At 39.4% G+C, this 26,433-nt stretch overlaps 1 protein-coding gene across 1 annotated transcript in view; it reads left to right on the forward strand.

Moving 5' to 3' along the window:
* The window catches only part of LOC110460324 (G patch domain-containing protein 8-like), a gene marked incomplete at its 5' end in the record, with an annotated part of 29,519 nt that extends 16,164 nt beyond the window's left edge, over positions 1 to 13,355 (forward strand). The window contains 4 exons of the mRNA XM_021513164.1: positions 1,025 to 1,080; positions 2,815 to 3,000; positions 5,363 to 5,598; positions 7,297 to 13,355. Coding sequence (XP_021368839.1) covers positions 1,025 to 1,080; positions 2,815 to 3,000; positions 5,363 to 5,598; positions 7,297 to 11,536 — 4,718 coding nt within the window. The remainder of the gene's footprint in view (positions 1 to 1,024; positions 1,081 to 2,814; positions 3,001 to 5,362; positions 5,599 to 7,296) is intronic.
* Positions 13,356 to 26,433: the final 13,078 nt, after the last annotated feature.

Here is a 26,433-nt window from a genome sequence, read left to right on the forward strand (position 1 = left end):
GTTAAAGGTCCAAGGGCAAGTGTTAGATAAATGTCCAAATAAATGTGAAAACGGTAAATTAATGCAAATTTGATTTGTGTAAATTGTTCCTAGTTCATATGGTAAAGCTAGGTATACTAATGTAATTGTTAATGTAACATTTTGGCTGATCATGGTAATGGTCCATCACATCCTGGTGTGCACGCCACCATACATGTATACAGATATATCACCTAGTGTAGTTATGGGACACTGCCTACAAACATTTCCTTTGAGACCTGCATATGTATGTTAGTTTTACCTGACTGACTCTGCTGTATGATAGACATTAACCTGTGCTAATTGGCTTGTATCCCTCTAACACAACATGGCCAAACACAGCTTCATGTATCAAAAAGTAACCAACACAGTAGGAGTTTGGTGGATTGGGAATTTATCATTTTAAAAACAGTTAGTATGCATCTTTTAACAACATTTTCTCATAAAAAAAATCAAACAAATATTTCGTTCATTAACTTTTCAATTACATATTTGGTAAAAATAAAGATACATATACATGAGGTCTTAATATGACCAGAAATATTTAAGATTTCATTTTAGTTTGTATTACTTGACCATCTGAGTTTACTTTCCTATGAGAAGCTGTGAGTGTCCTCCCCTTTGCTGGCACAGTTTGGCCACTTGGTGTTTGTTGTTGTACCATCAATGATAATATTAGTACTGGATTATACCATGCTTGGGAAGGTTTTGATTTTTCACATTTTACATGTTATTTTAGATCACAACAGATTCATTTTTTTTTTAAATATACCATTTTTTATTCTTCAATGTTTATTTTATTAATTTATTTGTATTGTATTGTATGACATTTTGCTCCTGTTTGGTCTGTTATGGAGACGACCTGATCAAATTCATTGAAAATAAGAGTCATTTGTACATGTCTATACCCTATATGCCTAAAGGCTTGTTATAAGCCAGATCACATGAATGTGTGAGGATATGACTTTGGCTCAACACCTGTGTAATTGATGCCTTGTATTTGCAGCTAAAGAGGGCAGAGCTAATTCAGATGGAACAAACAGTCACAGGTCCAACCATGAGGTGAGGCAGCAGTTTAGAGTTACTTGAGTATCAATGTTTAGCTCACCTGCCGTATGAGTGTGAGATTATCTCATAGGGCAGTGTCTGTTGTCTGTTCCACCATTGTCCAGCATCAACTTTTCATAATGTTCCCGCCATATAATGGCAGGGAATATATAAATATTTTCACCGATGTGTACATGTACTATGTCTGTGCATGCATGCTCAGGATAGAAACAAATCTAAATGTCTGGTGCAGTGATGATTATGGACGTTGGATACAAAATACTGCAGGCGAGGAACCTTATCTAGATAGCTACCAAATGCTCTATTGTAAGCAATCTTCCGTAATTAAAACTACAAATTAGCACTACATAAAAACACTCAGTCTCAAAAATAATGAATGGGGTACTGGCCAGGTGTTGGAATTGCTGCACCTTTTGAACAACCATCAAAAAAACACTGATGTAATTTTTGAGAAATTTAAGGTAACATAAACTCAACTGCCCAAAGAGTAAGTGTGTTATGTCACAATGTTTGTTGCCAAATTTTATATAAAAGACTTGTCCAGAATGACTGGAAGGATTTTGACCGAATTTTGTTGGGGGGATTCCTGAGGCAAGATGACTCAATTTTGTATAAACAAAGTGCATGCCCAACCCCATGTGGCAGAGGGATGGGTCACTATCCATGACAATAAGGTACAGTCAACCTTTTGTTGACGACAGTGATGGCACAGCTGAGCACTCTACATTATTTTGGATTTACAGATATGAAACGTGCATTGATTTTTGGAAAAGTTTTGCCAAAATGTCTAAATTTTGTCTAGATTTATTTTCACCTCCCAGTCACAGATGGTTGGTCGTGTGTTTTAAATTGAACCTAAATTGACACAAAACTCCTATTGAAAAAGAAATGCTTGTTTTTTCCAGAAAACTTTGTTTAAAAGTTAAACCAGGCATGATTCATTCAAACAACTGCAAGATTATACTTTGTTGTAACAACTTACTCTTTAAAAAAAAAACATAAATACTTCGACTTTCATAATTCCATGAAGCCTCTAGCATACTGTGATAACACACTTATTTGTTGAAGTAAATGCCCTTGACCAACTTTTAATAGCAGTAAAATGTGTCTTCATATTCCAAAAACAAGAGAATCAATTATGATATTTAGGGTTAGCTTGCTTGCTGTCAAGAAAGTTTAAATAAATCTGATGTTGAGCCACTTTGAATCTCAAAGATGTGGATGTGTTTGCATTGGATAAAAGGTGAGCAATACAGGTCCACCAAGAGGCATAGGATAATGATTTCCAGGCAGTAGCATGTAGGAATAAATTACCTTGACTACTATTAGTGTCACAGAGCTTAAATGTGCTGAAACCTTCAAACAACTTTGGAAGAGCCAAGAGGCCTAGGAATGTTATATTTGGCCTGTAGTTTGTGTGAAATTATATGAAGCGTAGGATTTAAATGAATGACCAAGTGGAGATTGTAAGGTGTAGAGTAATACAATCTTCCAACAAAGATTATGATATATATAGGGGAATGATATTTATCTTATTTAGATAAATTTGACTTTGATTCTCTTTGAAAGTCGTAGAGGTGAGAAATGCAGATCCAATGGGCCTCTTTGTTTTAATATATCAGGACTAGGGTCAGTTTCTTACCCAGTTTCACCAGATTGTTTCACAATTCACAAAGAATGAACATTTAAATACATTTAATTCACCACTCGTATTAAATTATAAAACAGGAGACCAGAAGGAGGATTAAGGTGAACCTTAACCGCCTAGATGTGACCAAGGTTGACAACTCTGGTGATGGGAAGAATCATGGCAAGTCGGACCACACAGGGGGGGACAACAAAACCAGCCATGTGGATCACATGCATGCCTCCGTGAAGATCAGCAAGACCTCCGAGAAATCTGCAGCAAACCAGGTACAGTATCTAATCAGAAAAGAGCCCTATAAGGGTCTGGGTCTCGTAAATCTTTAAAGGGTCTTTATAATGGTTCTTTTTCTGTAAGTTAAGTCCATTGTCCAAATTTGCTTTGAAGCATCCCTTGGACCAAGGGAAATTCAGTTTTGTATCAGCAGAGTTGTGAAATCCATCCCCTCTCTTAATGAAGGGATTTTAACTGATTTTGGTCCTGTTTAACATACTCAAACTACTTTTTGAGAGCTTAAGTTCCTAGGCCTCTTGTTGATGAACAAAGTTGGTACAATTCCTGGGGTTGACATGGTTGCACCTTGATAGAAGAATTTTGAGTGTAAAGCTACATATGTTAAAGATCTCCTTCAAATTAGTACATAAATACATAACGGGCATGGAGAAATGTATATATCAATAAAAACAAGATTAGCCACTTGAGATTTTCTCCTTATATTAACCATCCTAATTGCCCTGGATGAAAACATGCAAAGGATCTTATTGTTGGAGAAAATGGAGTACCCAGAGAAAAACCAACTTATTGGGCAAGTGATATAACTTGTGACTTTTCATGTCCAATTGGGGAACTGAAGCCCAGCTGTCTTGGTGAAAGGCGAGTGCACTATCCATTGTGTCTATTAATCATCCTTACAAAACCAATTCACTCCTGCTATCAGGATTGGCCCTTGTGTCAGTGCCTGTTTCTGGAAACTTCAATCCAGACTAATAATGTGGAAAAGGATGAAATCTCCAACTGTATGACCATATGCATGAAGAGAAAAACACGAGCATGCTACAAGAATTTGCACTTGGGTCTAGCCCTGCCACTTCAGACTTAGTCTTTGGGTCATAACATGATATGTTTGAGATTCCATCCCATAATTCTATAGAAACAACTGTGGTACCAATATTTCTCCAGGGTCCTCCAGCCAGCCCTGGGATACTTGTTCCTTGGGTCATAACTTGGGGAACAGTTGAGATCTCATCCATATTTCCATATAAATGCTTGCTTGACATGAAAAGAGTTGTGCGCTCTTACTACAAGGATTGGCCCCAGAATCTGGCCCCGACCCTTGAGATGTACTTTCTGGGTGATACCACAGAAACTTTTGAGATTCCCACCCTATTGCTTGGTATGAAAAAAGAAAAACTAACCTTGACTGTCCTTGAGGTTTAGACTGCTATTGGAGACTACTTTCTTGTTATATGTTCTCAGCTGCTGGTATTTCTGGTACTATTTTGATACATTTATAATTTTTATACGCTGTCAAAATTTTTGACTGAACATATTATGGTATGGGGAGTCCGTCTGTCCCCACAAGATAACTCGCGTAAATATTGTTTTGATGAAACTTGGTATGCATGTATATTATAGGAAGCCTGATGCTTAGTTCGAACTTGAGCAAAATTCTTGCATAATTAATTAGTGTACTGTGCACGTTTTGGTCAATTTCCAAACTTTACTTTCCACAAAATTACTTGCTTAAATATTGTAATTTTTTTATGAAACTTGGTGTGCATGTGCATTACACAAAGGCTGACGCTGAGTTTGAAGTGTAGCAAAATCCATGCATTTTTGATTGGTTGAGTTTCTGCACAATAACTAAGGTGAAAAGAACCTGCACATAATTTATTACCATATTGCTATCTAATTGGTCAAAAGCTTTTGTACAAGAACTTGGTCAAATATACCAGGATTCTGATGGATGTGGTCAGTATTTACACTCTGACTAATAGGGAAATCTGCCTGTAATTCATTAAACTAAATCAAATTTTGAGGGTCATGAAGGATATATGAAATACATATGTTGATTTAGCTAAAGTTGGTCAAGTTCGGTATGTTTTCTCCTGTCACACATCAGTAATGAGTAATACAAATGTTGTTTCTTCTCCTTACTTTTCCATATTTTTATACATTTAGATACAATAATGCATCAAAGATTTTTAGTTTGTCAGATTGCCATGGGGAAGTAGTATATTTTTCTACCCTGCAATAATCTTGATGACAGATTTCAAATCAAAAAGAAAATTCCAATTGAGTGATTAAACCTCATTTGTCTCTTATATAAAGGAAGGGGCTGAAATGCAATGCGCAAAAAAATGGTAATTTGGGTGAATTCAAAATCTTATTCCTTCTGATAAGTTGATCATATTTCAACCAAATTTATATAAAGGAATAGTGTTGCTGAGACAGTGAAATACGAAATGGGAATTTATTTTAATGTGAACGAAGTCACAGACAATCTTGGCCCTTTATTTTACTTTACTCTTTAAAAATAGTAAATGTATATACTGTACTATTAGACTCAATGTCTAAGATCTGATTTAATTTGAATATTTTTTCCCAACAGTTATTCATTCTTGTTTTCAGGTGAAGGCAAAGGTAGATGTCCTTTCTTCAATAAAGTTGCCAGATGAATCACTGGCTTCAATCCAGAATCCAGATGAATGCCTGGCTTCAATTCAGATGCCTGTTGAAATGCCAGATGATTCCTTAGCCTCAATCAAGATGCCAGAGGAATACCTTGCTTCTATTAAGATGCCTGATGAATGTCTTGCTTCCATCAAGATGCCAAATACAGGCCTTGCATCAAAGCAAGATCAGAGGTACAGCAAATCAACCTTGACCTTTGACCTACTTAATTCCTAGTTCACCTAACAATGAATAAATGAAAGAAAAAAAGCATATACAAGGCAATTTTATGTACAGATCTACACCATATTTCCTGTGAAGCATCCTTGGTTCTTGAGACATGGGAATATTTTGTTGAATGTCTAAAGGAGAAATGATTTTACCCCTCGCACATGATAGGCCAAAAGCGAAGTATACATCATGCTAAAAGGACTTGACAATAGGGACTTAGTCCCTGCTTCATATCTTGGAAATGGCGAAGATCCCTAAAACTAAATTTACTGCTACTTAGAGATAACTTTAACCATGCTTATAGGATAAGCTTCGGGTCTGGCCGTTTAAGACTACTTTTAAAAGACTACTGATTTAAAGCAGTCCTCCAGGCTGCCCATCTACGACATTCAAGCACCCGAGACAGATCTTAGGCAGCCTTTCTCTTGTTAAGCATGAAAAGACAAATATAGTCATGCTATTATTATGTTTTGCTTTGGGGTCCAGCCCTGCTCCTGGTCCCCGTATCATAACATGCAAACCCTTTTTTTAGCTCACCTGCCCGAAAGGGCAAGTGAGCTTATGCCATGCATGGCGCAGCGTCCGTCATCCGTCTGTCTACTTTTAAGTAGATTTTGATTAAATTTGGTCTGAAGCATCCTTGGGCCAAGGGGACTCAATTTTGTATAAACGGTGGGTTTAGCCCCCTGGGGGCAGAGAAGCGGGGCCCAATAGGGGAAATAGAGGTAAAACCATTAAAATCCTTCTTCTACCGTAGGGATTAAGGTATTTTATCCTCATTTATTCTGGAACATCCTTGGTCCAAGGGGACTCAATTTTGTATATAAACAGTGTGTGGTCCCCTGGGGGCACAGGTGTGGGGTCGAATAGGGGAAATTTGGCAAATTCTTTAAAAAAAATCTTCTTCTGCAGTAATAGGATTTTGTCCATATTTGGTCTAAAGCATCCTTGGGTGAATGGGACTTTATTTTGTATAAACGGTTGGTCTGACACCCCCTTGGGGCAGAGAGGCGGGGCCCAATAAGGGATATAGAGGAATAGCTTTAATATCCTTCTTCTGTTTGGATGAAGGTATTTTGACCAAATTTAAACAGTAGCATCCTATGGGGAAGGGAAATCAATATTGTATAAATGGTGGGTCTGACCCCTCTGGGAGCAGAGGGGCGGGGCCAAATAGGGAAAATAGAAAAATAGCTTTAAAATCCTTCTTCTGTAGGAATGACAGGATTTTGTTCATATTTGTTCTAAAGCATTCTTGGGTGAAGGGGACTTAATTTTGTATAAACGGTGGGTCTGAACCCCCTGGGGGCAGAGGGGCGGGGCCCAATAAGGGAAACATAGCAATTTCTTCAAAATCCTTCTCCTTTAGGAATGACAGGATTTTGTCCGATTGCATATAAATTGTAAACCCTGACTAACCATGTAATAATACATGTACACTACCAGCAACATCTGGCTATTTCAACTTCAATTTTGCTAACATTTCCAGGTGAGCGATGCAGGCCCTCTGGGCCTCTTGTTTGAAGTTCAAATGAAGAAAATGGGGAGCAGTACCGGTCTATAGGGCCTATTGTTAAGACGTTAACCTGGACATCTGATATTATGTTGCTTGAATTAAATCTTTTAATCAAATTCTAAATTTGTTTCATTTGCTATTTCAGAGAAGCCGAGTTGGCCAGTAAGGAAGATCCGAACAAAGCAGGGGGTGTTGTGTCTTTCTCCTTTAAGAAGACTGGTGCCAAAATATCATCTGCTGCTGTGTTTAAACATGAAGAAGAAGAAGACAAATCAAAATTGGTGGAGGCTGATGGACCACAGCCTTCACTGGTTTCTACTAATGAGTCGGCATCACAAGAGGAGCAGCATTCTGTCAATGAGGAGCACACACAGGCAAAGTCGTTGGGGTCATTCATCAAGGTCATGAACAAAGAGGAGACTATGGAGCTGGACTGGCCAGTTGCAATGGTGCAGTATACAAAAACAGAACCTGTCATTGGCTATAGCTGTGATCCTCTGATCTTTGACTTCAATCAGTTATTGGCCAAGCCAAAGCATGATGTTGTCTCAAAGGAAGTGGAGACACCAGCAGTTACTACAGAGGTTGATCACAATGTAGTCAAGTCCACAGTGGAAGTCACAGAGACAGAGGACACTGTGATGGACGATGTGTCAAAGAAAGATGAAAAAGCTGCCAAGAAGAAAAAGAAGAAGAGTAAAAAACATAAAAAATCAGCCAAGAGCAACAGCACAGCTCAACTAGGATCAACAGAAGCCGATGGGAAAAAGTCCTCAGAAAAACGAAAGAAGAAAAAGAAACGTAAGAGCAAACACCATGAACCAACAGAGGAAGGAAAAACTGATAAACATACAGGGGAGAAAAAAGATGAGAATGAAGACCAGAAAAAGTCTCATGGCAAACACAAGAAGGACAAGAAAGTTGCAGAATCAGAAGGTAATTCTAGAGGAGGAAGTGACGAGTCTGGGGAAGAAGGTCACAAAAAGTCAGCTAAGCACAAGAAACATAGACACAGCAAAAAGTCCAAAAAGAAAAAGAAGAAACAGCATGGTAATGAGAAGAAGGAGGAAGCCTCAACGAAAGATTCCGTAAACCAAGAGAGTAAAGATAACCCTAAAGATAGTGAAAAGGACACCACAAAGGAGCTGACTAAGGACCATTCAAAGGAGCAACAAAAGACAAAAACCACTTCTGAACACAAGGTAGACTCCAAACCGAGCCACAAGAAGACAGAGATTACTCCCAGCAAGAGAATTAGAGAACTCAGGGAGAAAAAGGAGCAATCAGATTCTTCAGATGATGAGGAAAATATGAGAGAACGAAAGAGGAAGAAAAGGAAGAAAAAAGTGGATGGGAAGAAAGTAGATAAAATTAACGTTAATAAGTCAGCTGATGGCAAAAAGCCAGTGGAGAGAGTGGCTGTAAAGCGTAGCTACACTAGTGAAGAGTCTGAGTGTGAGGTAGAGGTTAAAAAACCAGGCAAGACTCCTACCTCAGACAGGAGTAAGAGTTCACCTGCTTTGGCGACTGGAGCAATCGGCAAGAAAATAAAAAAGGAACCTGGCAGTGGTTCAGAGAGACAAAGTTTGACTTCGTCAGTGCGTAAACGACAGACGAGCGAGTCTAGTGTAAATGAGACCACTCCTGTGTCAATAAAGAAACAGAAAGTTACACCAGTACAAGTAAAGGTGGAGACATTGGTGGAAAACTCGTGGAATAAAATGGAGAATATGATCGAAATGAAAGCAACAGATGATAATACTAAATCAAAATGGGATACAAGTGACAGTGAAACAGAGGCTTTAGGTGACACTTCTCTTGCCAAAGAACCAAAAGTTCTTGTCAAAACAACACCTGTTGTCAACACAAAGCTGGTCTCACCTGAGATGAAAAAGACGGCACACAATCCAGCTGCACAGCAACATGTTGCAAGCAAACCAACTCACTTGACTATGTCTGTTTTACAAAACCCAAGTGGGCACCAAAAGGTTATGTCAGATTCAAAAAATGCGCTTCATAAGAAAAAGGAGGTACGCAAAAATTCAAGTCGTTCTCACTCTAGGAGCCGACATCGTCACCGTAGATCCTATTCCAGGAGTTACAGTCGGTCAGGAAGTTCTTCATACTCATCAGACTCTAGTCATTCAAGATCAAGCACATATAGCAGGTCGTATTCCCGTAGCTCACGATCTAGATCTCGGTCCCACAGACGATCACGGAGGTCTAGATCATATAGCAGTTATACAGACGATAGCTATAGTTCTAGGTCACGATCTAGATCGTTCAGGAGTCATAGATATTCCCTGTCTAGTTCATACTCACGCTCAAGGTCAAGATCAAGAAATCATCACTACAGATCATATTCAAGGGGAAGTAGTAGGTCAACTAGTTACTCTAGATCAAGGAGCAGATCTAAATCATACAGACACTCTCGATCTCACAGAAGGAAAAGGTCCTCAGACTATAGTCGGTCTTCACGACGTTCTAGTGTGTTGGATGATGAACCCCGTAAAAAAATTAAAGAAGAAAAGAAAGTGAAAGAGGAGAAAAATGACAAGGAGACAAAATCTGATCCCCTTGACATCCCTCTACCTGATTTCAGCAAAGAAGATGACACAAAATCAGCAGAAAACATTGCCCAGAAAATCAAGGAGAAGAAACAACAACACTCAGATTTGGTTAAAAAAGGTATAGCAGCTAGTGTAGAAGCAGAGAAGGAGAAAAATACATCAGACACAAAGGATTTCTTTGACATTCCTTTACCAACAGTGGAGGACAAGTCAGGAGCACAGGACAAGCCAGAAAACACATCAGGAAATTATCAAGGACCTATCCTTCCTCCCCCACCACCCCCACCCTTGGGGATGGACCCCAACCAATCAAACATGCCTCCACACTATCATGGTCCCATGGGACCCCATGGACCTCACAGTGGTCATCATGGACATCATGGTGGTCCCCATGGACCGTATGGACATCACGACGGACCACACGACTACCACCCAATGTATGATGGACCGGGAGGATATGATGGTCCCCATGGACCTGGTGGTCCACATATGGGTGGGCCTCACGGGCCAGGTGGACCACATGGACCTGGTGGGCCGATGCCACAGAACATGCGGGGACCACCACCTCACCATATGGGTGGACATCCACACATGGGCCCACCTCATAATATGCACCGTGGACCACACATGGGACATCCTCGCAACATGGGCCCACCACCAAATAATATGGGCATGAGAGGCATGCCACCTCATCGCATGCCACCTCCAGGCCAGAGAATGTACCAACCCCCTAACAGAATGGGACCACCACATGGCCACAATATGGGGCTTCCCCCACACATGCAGAATATGCCACTTCCACACATGGGTCTTCCACCACACATGGGAGGACCAAATGACCCATACAACACAGGGCCACGTTATCCATATCATAATCCAGACATGAAAGATCCAACAAAGGACAAAGACAAGGAGCCTCCTCCCCTTCCTCCCTCCCGTTCTCCCTCACCTCAGCCTCCTCCACCAACCAAGGAGGAGGAGAAGAAAGTGGAGGAGATTGTCACTAACCCATCTATTGTGATCCCTCCTGAGCAAATAGAGCAGTATAAGCGTTTACAGGAGCAAGCCCAGAAGCATGCAGTGAAACAGCTAAGACGACAGGCCAAACAAGAAAAGGGTGAAGCCATAAGTGAATCCTCCTCTTCAGAGGAGGAACCAGAAGAGGAAGAGAATGTAGAGGAGCAATCGATAGTGTCCGTGGATGAGGATCAGATCTCGATAGAGGAACTACAGCAACATCAGCAACAGCCCACACTCATTGCCATACAGTCCCCTGTACCACAACAGACAATTATGTTAGCACAGCCGTCAGCTCAGCAATCTGTATTGTCCCAGCTACAGATGGCTGGTATGGCGGGCATGGGACATTCTCCGCAAATCATGACCACAGCCAGTGGTCAGCACTTCATCATCCCTCATTCAGCTGCTGGAGGGCTTGTACCCATTCAGGCTGGGGCACCTATGATTGCGGTCCCCCAGCATGCAGGACTACAGCCTGTGAATGCCCTGGCTGCTGCAGCTGCAGGTGCACAGCCAGCTCACATCCCTGGATTTATGCAGGCATCACCACAGTACCACCTGACGCACGCAGGACATGGACATGGGATCCCGATAGGGGCCCAGCCTACTCTCATATCACATCAACACCAACAGATTTTCGCCGCTCAGCAGCAGATGGCTGCAGCAGCAGCAGCAGCAAGTGCTGGACCCACTGTCCATCTGCCTCAGCACTATCTGGCAGCAGCACATGGTGCTCAACCAGTCATCGTGGGCAACCATCTGCTTATTCCACGCCTCGTACGTCCTCACTTATAACAAATCAAATGCACTCTGCTTATCTCAGCTTTATAGGTCGGAATTGTGACAGGTCCAGATGAATTCTTTTTGTCCAGTTTCACATGTTACAGGTGGTGACAACACCTTTAATCATGCATAGATCAGTGCTAAATGGATGTGCCAAATGTGAGGGGTTATTGGTTGTGGAACAGTGTGTGCAAGCTAACCTGGTTATTGACAGTCACTTACTCCGCCCTAGTGTTGAAATGTTCCTTAATTGTACAGTTTTAGTGCAATACATTGCTATATAAAGCTTGTGTTCTAGCTGAACCACACTTAAAGAGACGAGTGTTCATTGTGATAAAGCAATAATGTGTGCATGACAAGCTCAGAGGACAAATGGAATTTACACTATTTAAAAGACGTGGGTGATCTCATTTATTGTGGGTGGAAAGAAGGGGGCTGTTAATTTATTACGTTCAAAATAATAAGGTCCATGACTAGAAATCATAAACAATATACACTATAGATACATAGCTCCTCAAGTTAACTGCATACTTAAGTATTCATTACAGATGGCAATGGTGACTGGAGATGATTCAAATTTTTAATATGCTATTTATTTTGTTTTCAAATGAATGGAAATGTAAAAAATAAATGTGTATGATTGGAACATGAGTTGAGATGAAATGTGTTTGACACAGATCTGAATGATTAATCTGTTTGCCACTGATACTTCAAAACATTAGGGTTTATATTTTCCTGTTTGATTACACAAGGATAGTCAACTATGTAGTTGATTTACATATCCTTGAAAAAATGGTCAGATTTCAACAATGTTATTGTTTTTGTTCCACAGGAGCAAGGTGTTTGTCGTCCGTCTGTCGAGATCCTTTCTAAGTAACCAGATATTTAACAATTGAGCTCCAGTAAGGACGACAACACGTATACTACCAGAAATGACCCTGTGGTAATAACCCATAGAAGTAGTCGGGATCCCCACCCCATTACTCCAGAGATTGGCAGTATCCCTAGGGAACTGGATCTATCAGGGAAATGGTTGAGATTTCCATCCCATAACCATATATGAAAGAGAGGAACACTCATGCCATCAGGATAGGTCCCAGATTCTGGCCCTTTGGTCATAACTAGGAAATGGTCGAGATCACTCTATAGCATATATATGTGCTGGCTGGGCAAGAAAAGGTGAACACGCAACCATGCTATAAGGTTTTTAGCTCACGGTCTGACATTTAGCCCCAGGGTGATAACATGGAAATAATTCATATTATAAAAATATATTACAAATTTCTGCCAAATTCCCTATGAAAGGTGTCATCCACTGGGTGACTACTGCATAGTCTAAAATAGGATTTGCATTGTTACTTTTAAGGTTTGAATATTTTTCCATATTGCCTGGTTATAACTTTAGTCATTTGAAACGTGAAAATAAGAATTAGCAAATGAAATTATGTAAATTGGTGTGAATTATAGTCCAGCATTAAATTATTAATTCATTGTATAACTTAAATTATTTCTATGTACATAATTTTTATGTAAGATTATTGTAGGCTACTCTTCATGGAGGTAGTTGCCTTTACAATGATAAACATGTATATAGACTCAATGTTGTGTTGAGTGATAGATAAGAACTGGCTTCAGGACAGTTAACTATTGAAGTGTATTAATATATAAGCAAGCAAATTAAATTGTCTGTCACCTTTTTAATACGAAATCTTCTGAAGAACCTTTGGCTATAGGGGAACGATACTTGGCTTGTAACTTATTTGGATGAAGCCAGTTAATGTTTATAATGTTAAAATGTTGGGGGGGGGGGGGTTATTTGGGCCAAATATGTAAATAAAAAAAATAAAAAAATATTCTGTACATATCCCATGATTTTTTTTAACTAGGAGATATCCATCAAATGGAAAATAAAAAGATTGTATACAGAAAGTATTTGACATTTTTGTTTCATTCCTTCGATCAAAGTGGACATTCATAGGCTTTTTCATGAACATATGCAGTGATATTCCGACCATATTGATAGAACTTTGATCTGTGGTCTGAAACCTTGGCCAGTTTGAATCAGGTGTCCAATGTGAACTAAGGGTTGATAAGGAGTTGAACTAGAGTAACATCATTAAGTCTGTAACTTGCTAGGAAAACACATTTTCCATGAGGAAAAATATGTAAAGTTAAATATTCCAACAAAGAACTACCTGTTTTAGTGATATTATTCCTGTAGCTTCAGCTTGCTCGATATCAAGCCAATATGAATTTATCACATGTGTGAAATGTGTTTAATGATAGGCGATAAATGTTACGAACAGCAGTGAATAACAGGTGATAGATTTAGGCCCATTGGTCCTCTTGTTCAGGCTATTATTAGATACTCAGTCTGTTGTGAAATGTAACATCACTAACGGTAAGGTATCCGATACTTCATGAATGGCTGCAAAATGGAGGGGTTTTCTGTGATCATTTTTTACAAAATATGTTATTTAAGATTAATTGAATTGGTGATGCATTCATTAAAAGAATTGCAAAGTTGCTTCCATTCTGTTACGGTAAGTTTGTTCCACAAAAATTAAAAATATTGAACAATATGAAAAATTTAACAGCAGGTGATTATATGTAATTGTTGAAGCATACCAGCAGTTCGCTTTATCTGAAATGGGGAAAATGTACAACCAGACATTGCTGATCAATATGTCATCAGTTTTAAGCTGACCATCTGTTTGCATGGATCTATTTTATGACCAACTACTTTAAAGACGTGTACCAATTCTGGACAGGGATTGGTGGCTCTCGCTGGGTCAGTCACTGGTCAGTCACTGGTCAGACTGCTTTCCTGTCGAGACATCAGGACTACAACCTTTACGTCATTATTCTCTATAAATGTTTTTAATTTTTTGTCACATGTCGGGGATTAATATCATGCAATATATATGTATGTATGAACGAATCTTACAACACAAGGCTTAAAGCTATTTATCTATTAAATGGATTCATCTGAAGAACCAATAGGATTCGTGATATGCGCCCTGTTACTTACAAGTGTCCATTTTTTTTAACACCGCAACATTTTCTATTGAAAAATCAAAAGGCCTAGAATCAATTTGGCATGAAGTGCTGGACACATTATTAGAGCAAATGATATTGGTAAAATCAGGTTAAACGCTCCAATGCCTCAAAAGAATGCAAAGTCCTGGTAAATGGGTAGTAGATTGCTAAAATGTAATGACCTTGACTGATATTCAGGGCCTTGGGTCAAATTTGATAAATCATGTTTGGCCTTCAGGCTGCTTGGATGGAGCGTCATAATCTTTGTGAAAAGAAATCATCTTTTCCATAATCTAAGTCACATGGGTCAAATCTGTTAAAAAGTTAAATGATCTCTTTTATAAAAATGTTCTAATATCACGATTCTTGGGCAATACCTTGCTGAAATGAAGTGCGATAATTTCGAAAAAAAGGAATAACTTCACAGATATTTCACAGAGGTCTTATTTGGTACCAATTTTTGATTTCTGAAGAACTGAATCAAACGTTTGTCATGATGTTATGTCGGCAGCTTGCTGAAATATAGTTCTAGGAAGATTGTGAAGAAAGGCCCCCTACAACATCCAGCCTAGTGAAATGTACCCAAATAATTTTAATCGGCAGCGAATGTCATCCATCCTGACTGTGATTGAGATCAGTCCCCAACTATTGTCCTGTTATACATATTTCCCATTCTAGGATAGACTAATGGTTATTTAATAATGAAATTTTTGACATAAATGGAAATGTGTCCTTCTGTGATTGCTCAGTTGGCAAATTGCTCAAGATTGCTTCCAACAAATTTTGCGATGTGTGAATTATGAAATTATGAAAGATAAGGGTGACTGAAGAAGTTTCATTGTAATGAATTGTGTAAGTTTGATCCAGCTTTGTCTTGTGTTACTAATTCTGTGTGTTTGTGTCTAGAGTGGTAATCCAGAGTGTGCACACCTGAGCTTACTATAGTTTTATGTGTACACTTAGCACACCTGAGCTTACTATAGTTTTATGTGTACACTTAGCACACCCAAGCTTACTTTAGTTTTATGTGTACACTTAGCACACCCAAGCTTACTTTAGTTTTATGTGTACACTTAGCACACCCAAGCTTACTTTAGTTTTATGTGTACACTTAGCACACCCAAGCTTACTTTAGTTTTATGTGTACACTTAGCACACCCAAGCTTACTTTAGTTTTATGTGTACACTTAGCACACCCAAGCTTACTTTAGTTTTATGTGTACACTTAGCACACCCAAGCTTACTTTAGTTTTATGTGTACACTTAGCACACCTGAGCTTACTATAGTTTTATGTGTACACTTAAAAAAGATTTTCAGAATATGGAATTAAAAAAAATAAGGTTTTAAAAGTTAATTCAGGTTTTTTTTACACAAATGAATTTATTTATGAATTTGTCATAGCTGTAACAGCTAGGAAGCCATACAAGTCCTTGTTCAAACATGGTTGCTGAGCAGGTGCACGGTACGCAATGGTTTATTATGGTAAACGTGTGTGTGGGGCCACTATTTGAACTGTGACGAACTCTGGATACATTTAATATTACTATTCAGTGATTTTGTTGTTAATTCCTTTCTAGTATACATGTTTTACCTTCACAGAGCCATTACATGAGCTAACCGGTCACTGGCAATTCTATTGAAGGTTATAAACATCCCCCTTTTTGATTATTTGAATAAGTGTTATGCCATTCTTCATTTGTTGCTGGAATTTCATCAAGCTGTTCTTTGGCATGCATATCCTATTATTTCAAAATAGATTAAATTATGGACATACCATTTTACATCAGGTATTCTAAGACTTCATATTGCACTTTAGAACTTTTTGCTTATGTGGTCAAAACTCGACCATCTTCAGCAAAGTCCTTGTGTCCAGTAACTGTCATAAAATTAGGTTACTGTATCTTTCTCCCAGCTCTAACCAAGGAAGCAATTAGACTATACTGCCATTGACAGTTTCTTCTCGTGGGATTTTTTTGCAATGATTGCTGAAATATCCAGGTGACCAATACTGGCTTCTTGTTATATCTTGTAGATATACTTGAAAGTTTTTTTTTGTAATTTAATTTGCTATGTTTGTTTAAGTTTTCTTTTATTTGTTGTATCAGCTCATATCTGCTGTGCTTTGCTCCCGTATGAAAAACTGCATAGACTTGAGACTACTTATTACTTGTACCTGATGAATTCAATGCTGATGGATATTGGATTGTTTTAATGCTTCAAGGAAGAACATGGGATAACATTATGAAGTTATATTTATTCCCAATCATTTTAATGGGGGGAAAAAACCTGTTTTATATTCAAAATTGTGACTTCACTTCCTAATTATCTACTATTTTAAACAAATGTCATCAAGCTAAGATGAAATATTGTGATTGATTTTCATGTAATGGCAAACAATGCAGATGGAGGTGTTTATCATTGAACTAAATGGTAAAATATGTGGTCCTATGAAGCATTGATAGGTATGTAATGTATAGCATCAGTCCCCATCATACTTATAATGTAGGAATGAATGCCGTCAGTGTTACTGGTTTGTAATGTAGAGCATCAGTCCCCATCATACTTATAATGTAGGAATGAATACCGTCAGTGTTACTGGTTTGTAATGAAGATGCGTTGTTACTACTGGTGAACATTGTTGCATCAATCATATACATAACTATTTACATCAGCATTTTTGTCAGAGTGGTGTATAAGGGGAGGTAACTAAGTATGTTGTGTATAAGGGGAGGTAACTAAGTGTATGTCGTGTGTGATTTCTCGAAGTGCTTCAAGCATGTGGTGTGAGTGGTAATATGACCGAATGTGTTAGCCTTTTTATGTAATGCCATGAACTAGATAAATATTTTGGTTTAAAAGGACTCAATTGTGTGTTTTCTGTTTACCTCAATTATGTATACTTGGCTAAAAATTAATGTAACAGAGGTCATTATTATTAAGTTCCCCAAATTACTTTGGGGTCTTACTGCATTTGCTGCATTTCTCATACAGTCCCCTATAGACTAGGATTATTTTTAGGTCACCTGAGCTTTGCTCAAGTGACCTATTCTAATCGCTTTTCGTCCGTCGTCGTCCGTCGTGCGTAAACTTTTACATTTTCAACTTCTTCTCAAGAACCAGTGGATGGATTTTTTTCAAACTAAGTCAGAATCATCCTTGGTAGATGAGGCTTCAAAATTTTAAAATTGGGTTTCCTACCCCAACTCTTGGGGCCAGGGCAGGGCCCCAAAGGGAAAATTAACCAATATTTCAAAAATCTTCTTCTTCAGACTCGGAGGTACTACACTCATTTTCTCTGCGTGGAAAGAAAGATCATCAGGGGCTTTACTTAAATTGTAAATTTAAGGCCCCCCGAGCTATCCGTTCTCCCTTGGGGAGAAGGTAAAGTTTAATAAGTTTATATAGGGAAATAACACTTTTGGGTATATTGTGACAAGTTTCTGTAGGAAATTATTTTTACTTGGTGAGAATTATCCTTTGAGGTAGATGGTTTCAAATTGTAAAATTGAAATTCCTACCCCAACCCTAGGGGCCAGGGCGGGGCCCCAATTGAAAAACTAACCAATATTTCCAAATTTTTCACTTCCAGACTCAGAGGTACTACATTCATTTTCTCTGCATGGAAAGAAAATCATCAGGGGCTTTATTTAAATTGTAAGTTTCAGGACCCCCGAGCTATCCGTTCTCCCTTGGGGAGAAGGTAAAGTTTAATAAGTTTATATAGGGAAATAACACTTTTGGGTATATTTTGACAACTTTCTGTAGGAAATTATTTTTACTTGGTGAGAATTATCCTTTGAGGTAGATGGTTTCAAATTGTAAAATTGAAATTCCTACCCCAACCCTAGGGGCCAGGGCGGGGCCCCAATTGAAAAATTAACCAATATTTCCAAATTTTTCACTTCCAGACTCAGAGGTACTACATTCATTTTCTCTGCATGGAAAGAAAATCATCAGGGGCTTTATTTAAATTGTAAGTTTCAGGACCCCCGAGCTATCCGTTCTCCCTTTGGGAGGGGGTAAAGTTTACTATAGTTTATATAGGGAAATAACACTTTTGGGTATATTTTGACAACTTTCTGTAGGAAATTATTTTTACTTGGTGAGAATTATCCTTGGAGGAAGATGGTTTCAAATTGAAAACTTGAGAACCCTTCCCCAACCCCTGGGGCCAGGGCGGGGCCCCAAAGGGAAAATTAACCAATATTTCAAAAGTCTTCTTCTTCAGACTCGGAGGTACTACACTTATTTTCTCTGCGTGGAAAGAAAGATCATCAGGGGCTTTACTTAAATTGTAAATTTCAGGACCCCCGAGCTATCCGTTCTCCCTTGGGGAGAAGGTAAAGTTTAATAAGTTTATATAGGGAAATAACACTTTTCCGTAATTATTTTATCCATTTTCAGCAGAAAATTACTCAAACTTAGTCAGAATCATCTTGGGTGAATGAGAGTATTACTTTGTAAAATTGGGATTCATGCCCCATCCCCAGGGGCTAGGGCGGGGCCCCAAAGGGAACATTTACCAATATTTTCAAATTCTTATCCATTGATGACATGACAAGTATTGCATTTCACTTAGTTTACATGCTGATTTCCACATCACATCTAAACAATAAAATAAAGCTACCAGTACCTATGATATAACTCAGGTGACCGCTAAGGCCCTTGGGCCTCTTTGTTTATACTGGTTTCTTCTCCAGTCCTTATGTAGATGGTATCAGAACTGGTAAGAAGAGATAGTTCTGGATTTGAGGGCTTCATAAGTCCCTGGCTGGAGAGTCGCACCTTCTGTGCCCTCCCGTTCTATATCTCTTTGAATTCATCCTTGGGCAGTTGGATGTACACATGAAAAACCTTTGAGCTTTTGCTCTTTTTCAGAAATTTCTCACTATTATCGACATAAATCCGTTGCCTTTTTGTCATACGGTCGTCAAGGAAGTGGAACACAAGTCTCACCATTTCATGCCCCCGGAGACTTCCAAACAATACAAGTCGGCAATAAAATGGTGTTTTTTCAGAGGCAGTATAGCACTTATATATATGGTACATCACTCTTCCCTTTTCATCTGTGAACTTGCATGTGCCACGTCTCTTAGTCTGCCCTCGCGACGATGAGTTAATCAAGACTTCGATTAATCGAGGCCAGACCGATATAAAAAAAAAAGTCGATAAAACGTCAGAATAATTCGGACTAGTCTAGTTGTATACGATTAACTTCAGTTGGCTTAAGAAGCTTGTGTACGACTCCACATCTTTAATAGGTTTCCTAGCAATATGATGTGCTTGCTGCGTGTGGTTCCTTAGTATGGTCATATTCTTCCCATAACTTGTGATTTCTTCGGAATCAGGAGTTCTACTACCTGATAATACTTCTGCTGGTAATAGTGTACCTCTCATCCTGTCATCAACGCATTTCGGCGATGTCTGTGGTGTAGTTCTGCTGTAGCAAGATTTCTGACCCATCTACCTGTCCGTGGCATTGAGAGTGACGAAGTGAAGTCTGGGTATTCTTTATTTCAAAAAGTCTATTGAGCTTGTAAAATACCATGTTCTGATTGAACAGAACCAATGGTTTAGTTGTGCACATGCTGAGTTACATATCGATGTCCACAAATCCACATCTTCACTTCTTACCGGTAATATCTCCTAGTTTTCGTTTTCCCTAGCGGACCACCCGGCAAGTTGTGCATCTGGTGTAAGATTTAAGGGTTCAGGAGGGTGTCCGTGAGAAATGCTCATTTTCTTCTAATGGGTTGTCTTTCCTAGCTTGAGCTCTGGTTGTCACTGCTCGGGTCTCCTCTTTGACTTCTGGCATCATTGTGTTTCGTTTAAAACACTTAGTACTCTTACAAGTCCTCTGAAGTTTCTGTAACTTAGCAATCACATAGAGGTTGTCGCATGGTAAAGGCATTCGCATGCTTCGGTTCAAGATGGCTTCGGTCCTGGTTTGTAGATAGTTCTAACCACCAAGCAATTCAACCTTTTGGCTATTTGATACCAAACAGCCCAAGGCTTGGTTTATGTTCTGAAATTTTACAATATACTGTCTGTATTACTCTGTAGAAGCTCTTTGTCGGTAACGCAGCACTTGCGCTGCTTTGTTAAGCGATCTACTTCTACATGCGTTTCTAGAAGAGGTACACCTGTAAGTCGACTCGGGACTGCTGTTATCTCGGGTCACTTGCATCAGTGTCTAATGTGTATTCACCTCCATCTTTAGGGTACGCCTATTAAATGGACTTGTCAACTTCTGTTTTATAGTTCAAAACGATTTTGGCAGATACTTTTTATTGATCAGATCTACCATCAATTGGCTTAATCTGGACATCCCTGTATGCATTTTCTATGAAGGATAACACACAGGTGCATGATGGCACCTTTCAAGTTTGGTAATAGACACGGTAAGCCAAAAAAGAATTGCACTGCATCATGCAACTGTTTCCTCCTCGTAGGACTCGTCAGTGACGCAAGGGACCAAAAAGTTAAAAATTAAAATTGTCTTAACTACTATTGAAACAGATATGGTAACTTGCCCTCCATGTGAACTATCCTGGGAACAGACCTCATAACATTACCGGGGGTTGGTTTTGTCCCAAAACTTCTACCTTTGAGAATTCTCTAGCTATAAGTTCAAACTGGCTGAGAATTATTTGAAAGCAACAACAGAGTGTAGATAATCCTAAATTCTTGGCAAAGGAAATGCGTTTCGGTCACATCATTCACCTTCCTGTAGACAACACAAGGACGTATCTTCCCATTCTCTCTACCAATACTAAAGTCTACAGCTTTCTTCTCTTACTTTCTTTGTTTCTGTTTGATAGTTACAGAAGTCCCAGGAATAAAGGTATATTCTCCAAAAAAGACTTATTCCAGATCTACATTACTTTCTGAAAATGTATTTTCAAACTACATTAAACCTGTTACTGAGCGTTGTTCAGTTCAGAAGTACTTACATATTATCTGGTACACATCCTTTACGTAGCATCACTGGTTTGGTACTGCGGTCGTACACGCATCCTTTACGTAGCATCGCTGGTTTGGTACAGCGGTGGTACACACATCCTTTACGAAGCATCACTAGTTTGGTCCAGCGGTCGTACACACATCATTTACGTAAAATCACTGGTTTGGTACGACGGTCGTACACACATCCCTTACGTAGCATCACTGGTTTGGTTCAGCGGTCGTACACACATCTTTTACGTAGAATCACTGGTTTGGTACAGTGGTCGTACACACATCCTTTGTATGTTCCGGATTTTCTTCGTGTGTCTCTAGTACATTGAAGGATCCTCATTTTTGGTCAACGGGCTACGATTAGGTCGTACACACATCCTTAACGCAGCATCACTGGTTTGGTGCGGCGGGCGGACCCACATCCTTTACGTAGCATCGCTGGTTTGGTACAGCGGGCGTACACACATCCTTTTCGTAGTATCACTGGTTTGGTACAGCTGTCGTACACACATCCTTAACGCAGCATCACTGGTTTGGTCCGGCGGTCGTACACACATCATTTACGTAAAATCACTGGTTTGGTACAGCAGTCGTACACACATCATTTGTATGTTCCGGATTTTCTTCGTGTGTCTCTGGTACATTGACGGATCCTCATTTTTGGTCAACGGGCTACGATTAGGTCGTACACACATCCTTCACGCAGCATCACTGGTTTGGTACAGTGGTCGTACACACATCCTTAACGTAGCATCACTGGTTTCGTACGGCGGTCGTACACACATCATTTACGTAAAATCACTGGTTTGGTACAGCAGTCGTACACGCATCCTTTTCGTAGCATCAGTGGTTTGGTACAGCGGTGGTACACACATCCTTTACATAGCATCACTGGTTTGGAACGGCGGTCGTACACGCCTCCTTTACGTAGCATCAGTGGTTTGGTACAGCGGTCTTACACACATCTTTTACGTAGAATCACTGGTTTGGTACGCCCGCTGTACCAACCCAGTGATGCTACGTAAAGGAGGTGTGTACGACCGCTGTCCCAAACCAGTGATGCTATGTAAAGGATGTGTGTACCACAGCCGTACCAAACCAGTGATGCTATGTAAAGGATGTGCGTACGACCGCTGTACCAACCCAGTGATGCTACGTAAAAGATGTGTGTAAGACCGCTGTACCAAACCAGTGAGGCTACGTAAAGGAGGGTTGCACGCCCGCCGTACCAAACCAGCGATGCTACGTAAAGGATCTGAATTAATCGTAGCCCGTTGACCAAAAATGAGGATCCGTCAATGTACCAGAGACACACGAAGAAAATCCGGAACATACAAATGATGTGTGTACGACCGCCGAAGAAGTTCACACCCTCGTTCCCATCTCTATACTATGGCATTATATATATATATATATAATGCCATAGTATAGAGATGGGAACGAGGGTGTGAACTTCTTCGGCGGTCGTACACACAACCTTTACGTAGCATCACTGTTTTGGTACAGCGGTCGTAAACACATCCTTTACGTAGCCTCACTGGTTTGGGACGGCGGTCGTACACGCGTCCTTTACGTAGCATCAGTGGTTTGGTACAGCGGTGGTACACACATCCTTTACGTAGCATCACTGGTTTGGTACAGCGGTCGTACACACATCCTTTGTATGTTCCGGATTTTCTTCGTGTGTCTCTGGTACATTGAAGGATCCTCATTTTTGGTCAACGGGCTACGATTAATTCAGCATACCCAGTATCTAACATGGTCAGCTGTGCGCGCTTTTCATATTTCCGGTCCTTCTTGATAACATGGGCTCCGAGTTTATTTGTAGATATTTGCTGGACCCCAAGTGGTGTTGAAAAATAGGCCAACCCCAACAAGTTATCATCATCATGGTTACTATGACTTAAGGTTTAAACCCCAGTGATTCCTAAAATACAACGAACTTTCCCTAGCTCTACTTGAGACGACTCATTGGTTGTCCTGAATTTGTTTGTCGAAATCAGTTCCGGGCTCGTGTTTGCAGGCATTTTGTTATGAATACGGTCAGAGTAGTGAACCAGTGTCAAACAACGACCTGCGTCGGTTGTTATATCGATATGTGGTACGTATTGTGCGTATTTGGCAGATACCAGATATCAATTGAACAACAGCTAACTTAATGCTAAACAAAAAATCTACAAGAATATCAACTGGGAAAAAGAAAACGAAATTGTTGGCATCTTTCTAATACCTACAAAATGTGAAATCAGATGTCTGCATGATAAAGACGTGATGACGTTCTTTATGCTCAACCCGATTGGAGGCGTGTCACGTACCTTCTTATTCGCATAGAACTATAAAACATTAAATACGGAAGGTGGAATGTATATTGCATTACCAACCCTTACATCAAAAACCTGTCTACATTCTTTACTACAGGTTAGCTAACAAGGTAGACCTCTTAACAGGACTGTGTACGAACACAATACCGTATAAAATATTAATACGACATCAACGTGTTCAAAAGTATTGCTTAAACTAGAGCCAGAACTACTGAGGTCTAAAAATAGTAATTCAATGTTCAAGTCTTCAACTATCTCATAATCAACATATTCTTCCAAAAACGCGACATTATATACCCAGGCGACCAGGACCGTCATATATATATATATATATATATATATAATGCCATAGTATAGAGATGGGAACGAGGGTGTGAACTTCCCAATGAAGACTGGGGTAACTGTCATTGCCATATTGTTGTTTCGGAAGTCGAAAGTTAGTTTAGAAATAAGGTTAGAAGTAAGATTAAATTGCTGCACGTGCCTCATTACTTATGTACAGTAGGTGGTACCTACTCATGGATAGTCAATGTTGTATATATTGTTAATAGCACTTGGCAGACGTAAATAGTGAGTCTAGAGTGGAGAGACGGGATTCGAGATTCGGGAATGTGAGCCTCTGGAGAGAGAGGCCATGGTAGGTCTCGGCCGAAGGGGCCTGAGATGGCGCCGGTACAGCACTTGGTGTGCTTTAGAACTATGTGTTTAATGTTGTAACCCTATACAATCCGTGTGCAAGTAAATTTGCTGTCGTGATCAAGAACTACCGGTATTACTAAATTGAAGAGAGATCTTGCGGAGAGTCTAGCATAGACGTCTATGGCCTCTGAATGTCGCGGCCACAATGGGAAGTAAGTAAAACAGTAAGTCCACAACGGGTTGTTCAGCGTGTTGTGTAACACTACACCAAATAAGCACCAATGCTTAAAAACTATCAACTAAGAAAAAACCATGATTCAGAAAACGTTAGACAATCAAATTTTAACAGGCACAACAATATTTCCGCTTCCTTACGACAACCTCAGACCCACGAAAACTAAAAGCTACCTCATTTTTCTTACTCCTTTAAAAGCTAAGTGCTCACAATAATATCGCATCTAACAATCTCATAGATAGATTGGTGTGATCCATTTCTCTATCCAGTTGTATAGAGTACAATCGGCAATATAATAGAAAACAAAATAATAACTTGACAAATTTGATCTAGAATGAACCAATCTCTGTAAAGGCAACAATCTAATTCCGTGGTAAAGGTTAGCTAGAACATCATAACAAAAGGTCCATAAACTCACTTGAGTAATCATAAGTTGCTTTTTTGAGTACTAAATATTTCAATATATGTATACTTATTACATGAACGGTGATAAATAAACATCAATCCGCCTGAAGAAGCCCTAGAAGGCAGAAAGGCCTAGCGGACGATCTGAAAAATTTGTTTTTATTCTATGTATATTATATATCTATAACAGAATATATTACAATTCACCATATTTACACTAGATCTACAGTGACGTGTTATTTACATTTATAGTCATCAGAGACGTATAATATATGTAATATACGTCTCTGCAGTCATCAATATTTTCTACTGTGCAGCCATATGTATACAGTGACGTGTTACGAGGGTTATGTATCAATTTACTCTTCTTTAAGGGTTTTAGTCACGATTTTTAGCTCACCTGGCACGAAGTGCCAAGTGAGCTTATGCCGTGGTGCGGCGCCCGTCGTCCGTCCGTCGTCCGTCTGTCCGTCCGTCCGTCCGTCCGTCCGTCGTCCGGCGTCAATATTTTACTTTAAACGACTTCTTCTTAATAACCGAAAGGCCTAGGGTGATGATATTTGGCCAGAAGCAAACTGGGATGAAGGGCTACCAAGTTTGTTCAAATAAATGACCTTCATCTATTTTCAAGGTCACAGGGGTCTTATATGTTAAAATCTTTTAACAATTTCTTCTCAATAACCAAAATGCCCAGGGTGATGATATTTGGCCAGTAGCTAGCTGAGTTGAAGGGCTACAAAGTTTGTTCAAATGAATGACCTTCACCCATATTCAAGGTCACAGGGGTCAAATATGTTAAAAACTTTAAACAACTTCTTCTGAATAACCAAAATGCCCTGGGTGATGATATTTAGTCAGTAGCATACTAGGATCAAGGGCTACCAAGTTTGTTTAAATGTATGACCTTGAATCATATTCAAGGTCACAAGGAGCAAATATGTTTAAAATATTTCAACAACTTGTTCTGAATAACCAAAAGGCTCAGGATGTTGATATTTAGTTAGTAGCATATGCTGGGATCAAGGACTACTATGTTTGTTAAAGTGAATGACTTTGACTTATATTCAAGGTCACAGGGGTCAAATTTGTTTAAAATCTTTAAACAACCTCTTATGAATAACCATGGGTCCCAGGATGTTTATACTTTGCAAGTTGCATCCTGAGATGAAAGCCTATACAATGTGTTCAACATAATGACTTTGTTCAACTTTCAATCACAGGGGTGAAATGTTTAAAAAAAAAATAACAGGGTCTTTTGAACGAATTTTAATCATAAATACTGATATTTTGCCTGTAGCTTTATTTTAGATCA

Source organism: Mizuhopecten yessoensis, unplaced genomic scaffold, assembly GCF_002113885.1.
Source record: "Mizuhopecten yessoensis strain PY_sf001 unplaced genomic scaffold, ASM211388v2 scaffold10359, whole genome shotgun sequence".
Classification (NCBI taxonomy): domain Eukaryota; kingdom Metazoa; phylum Mollusca; class Bivalvia; order Pectinida; family Pectinidae; genus Mizuhopecten; species Mizuhopecten yessoensis.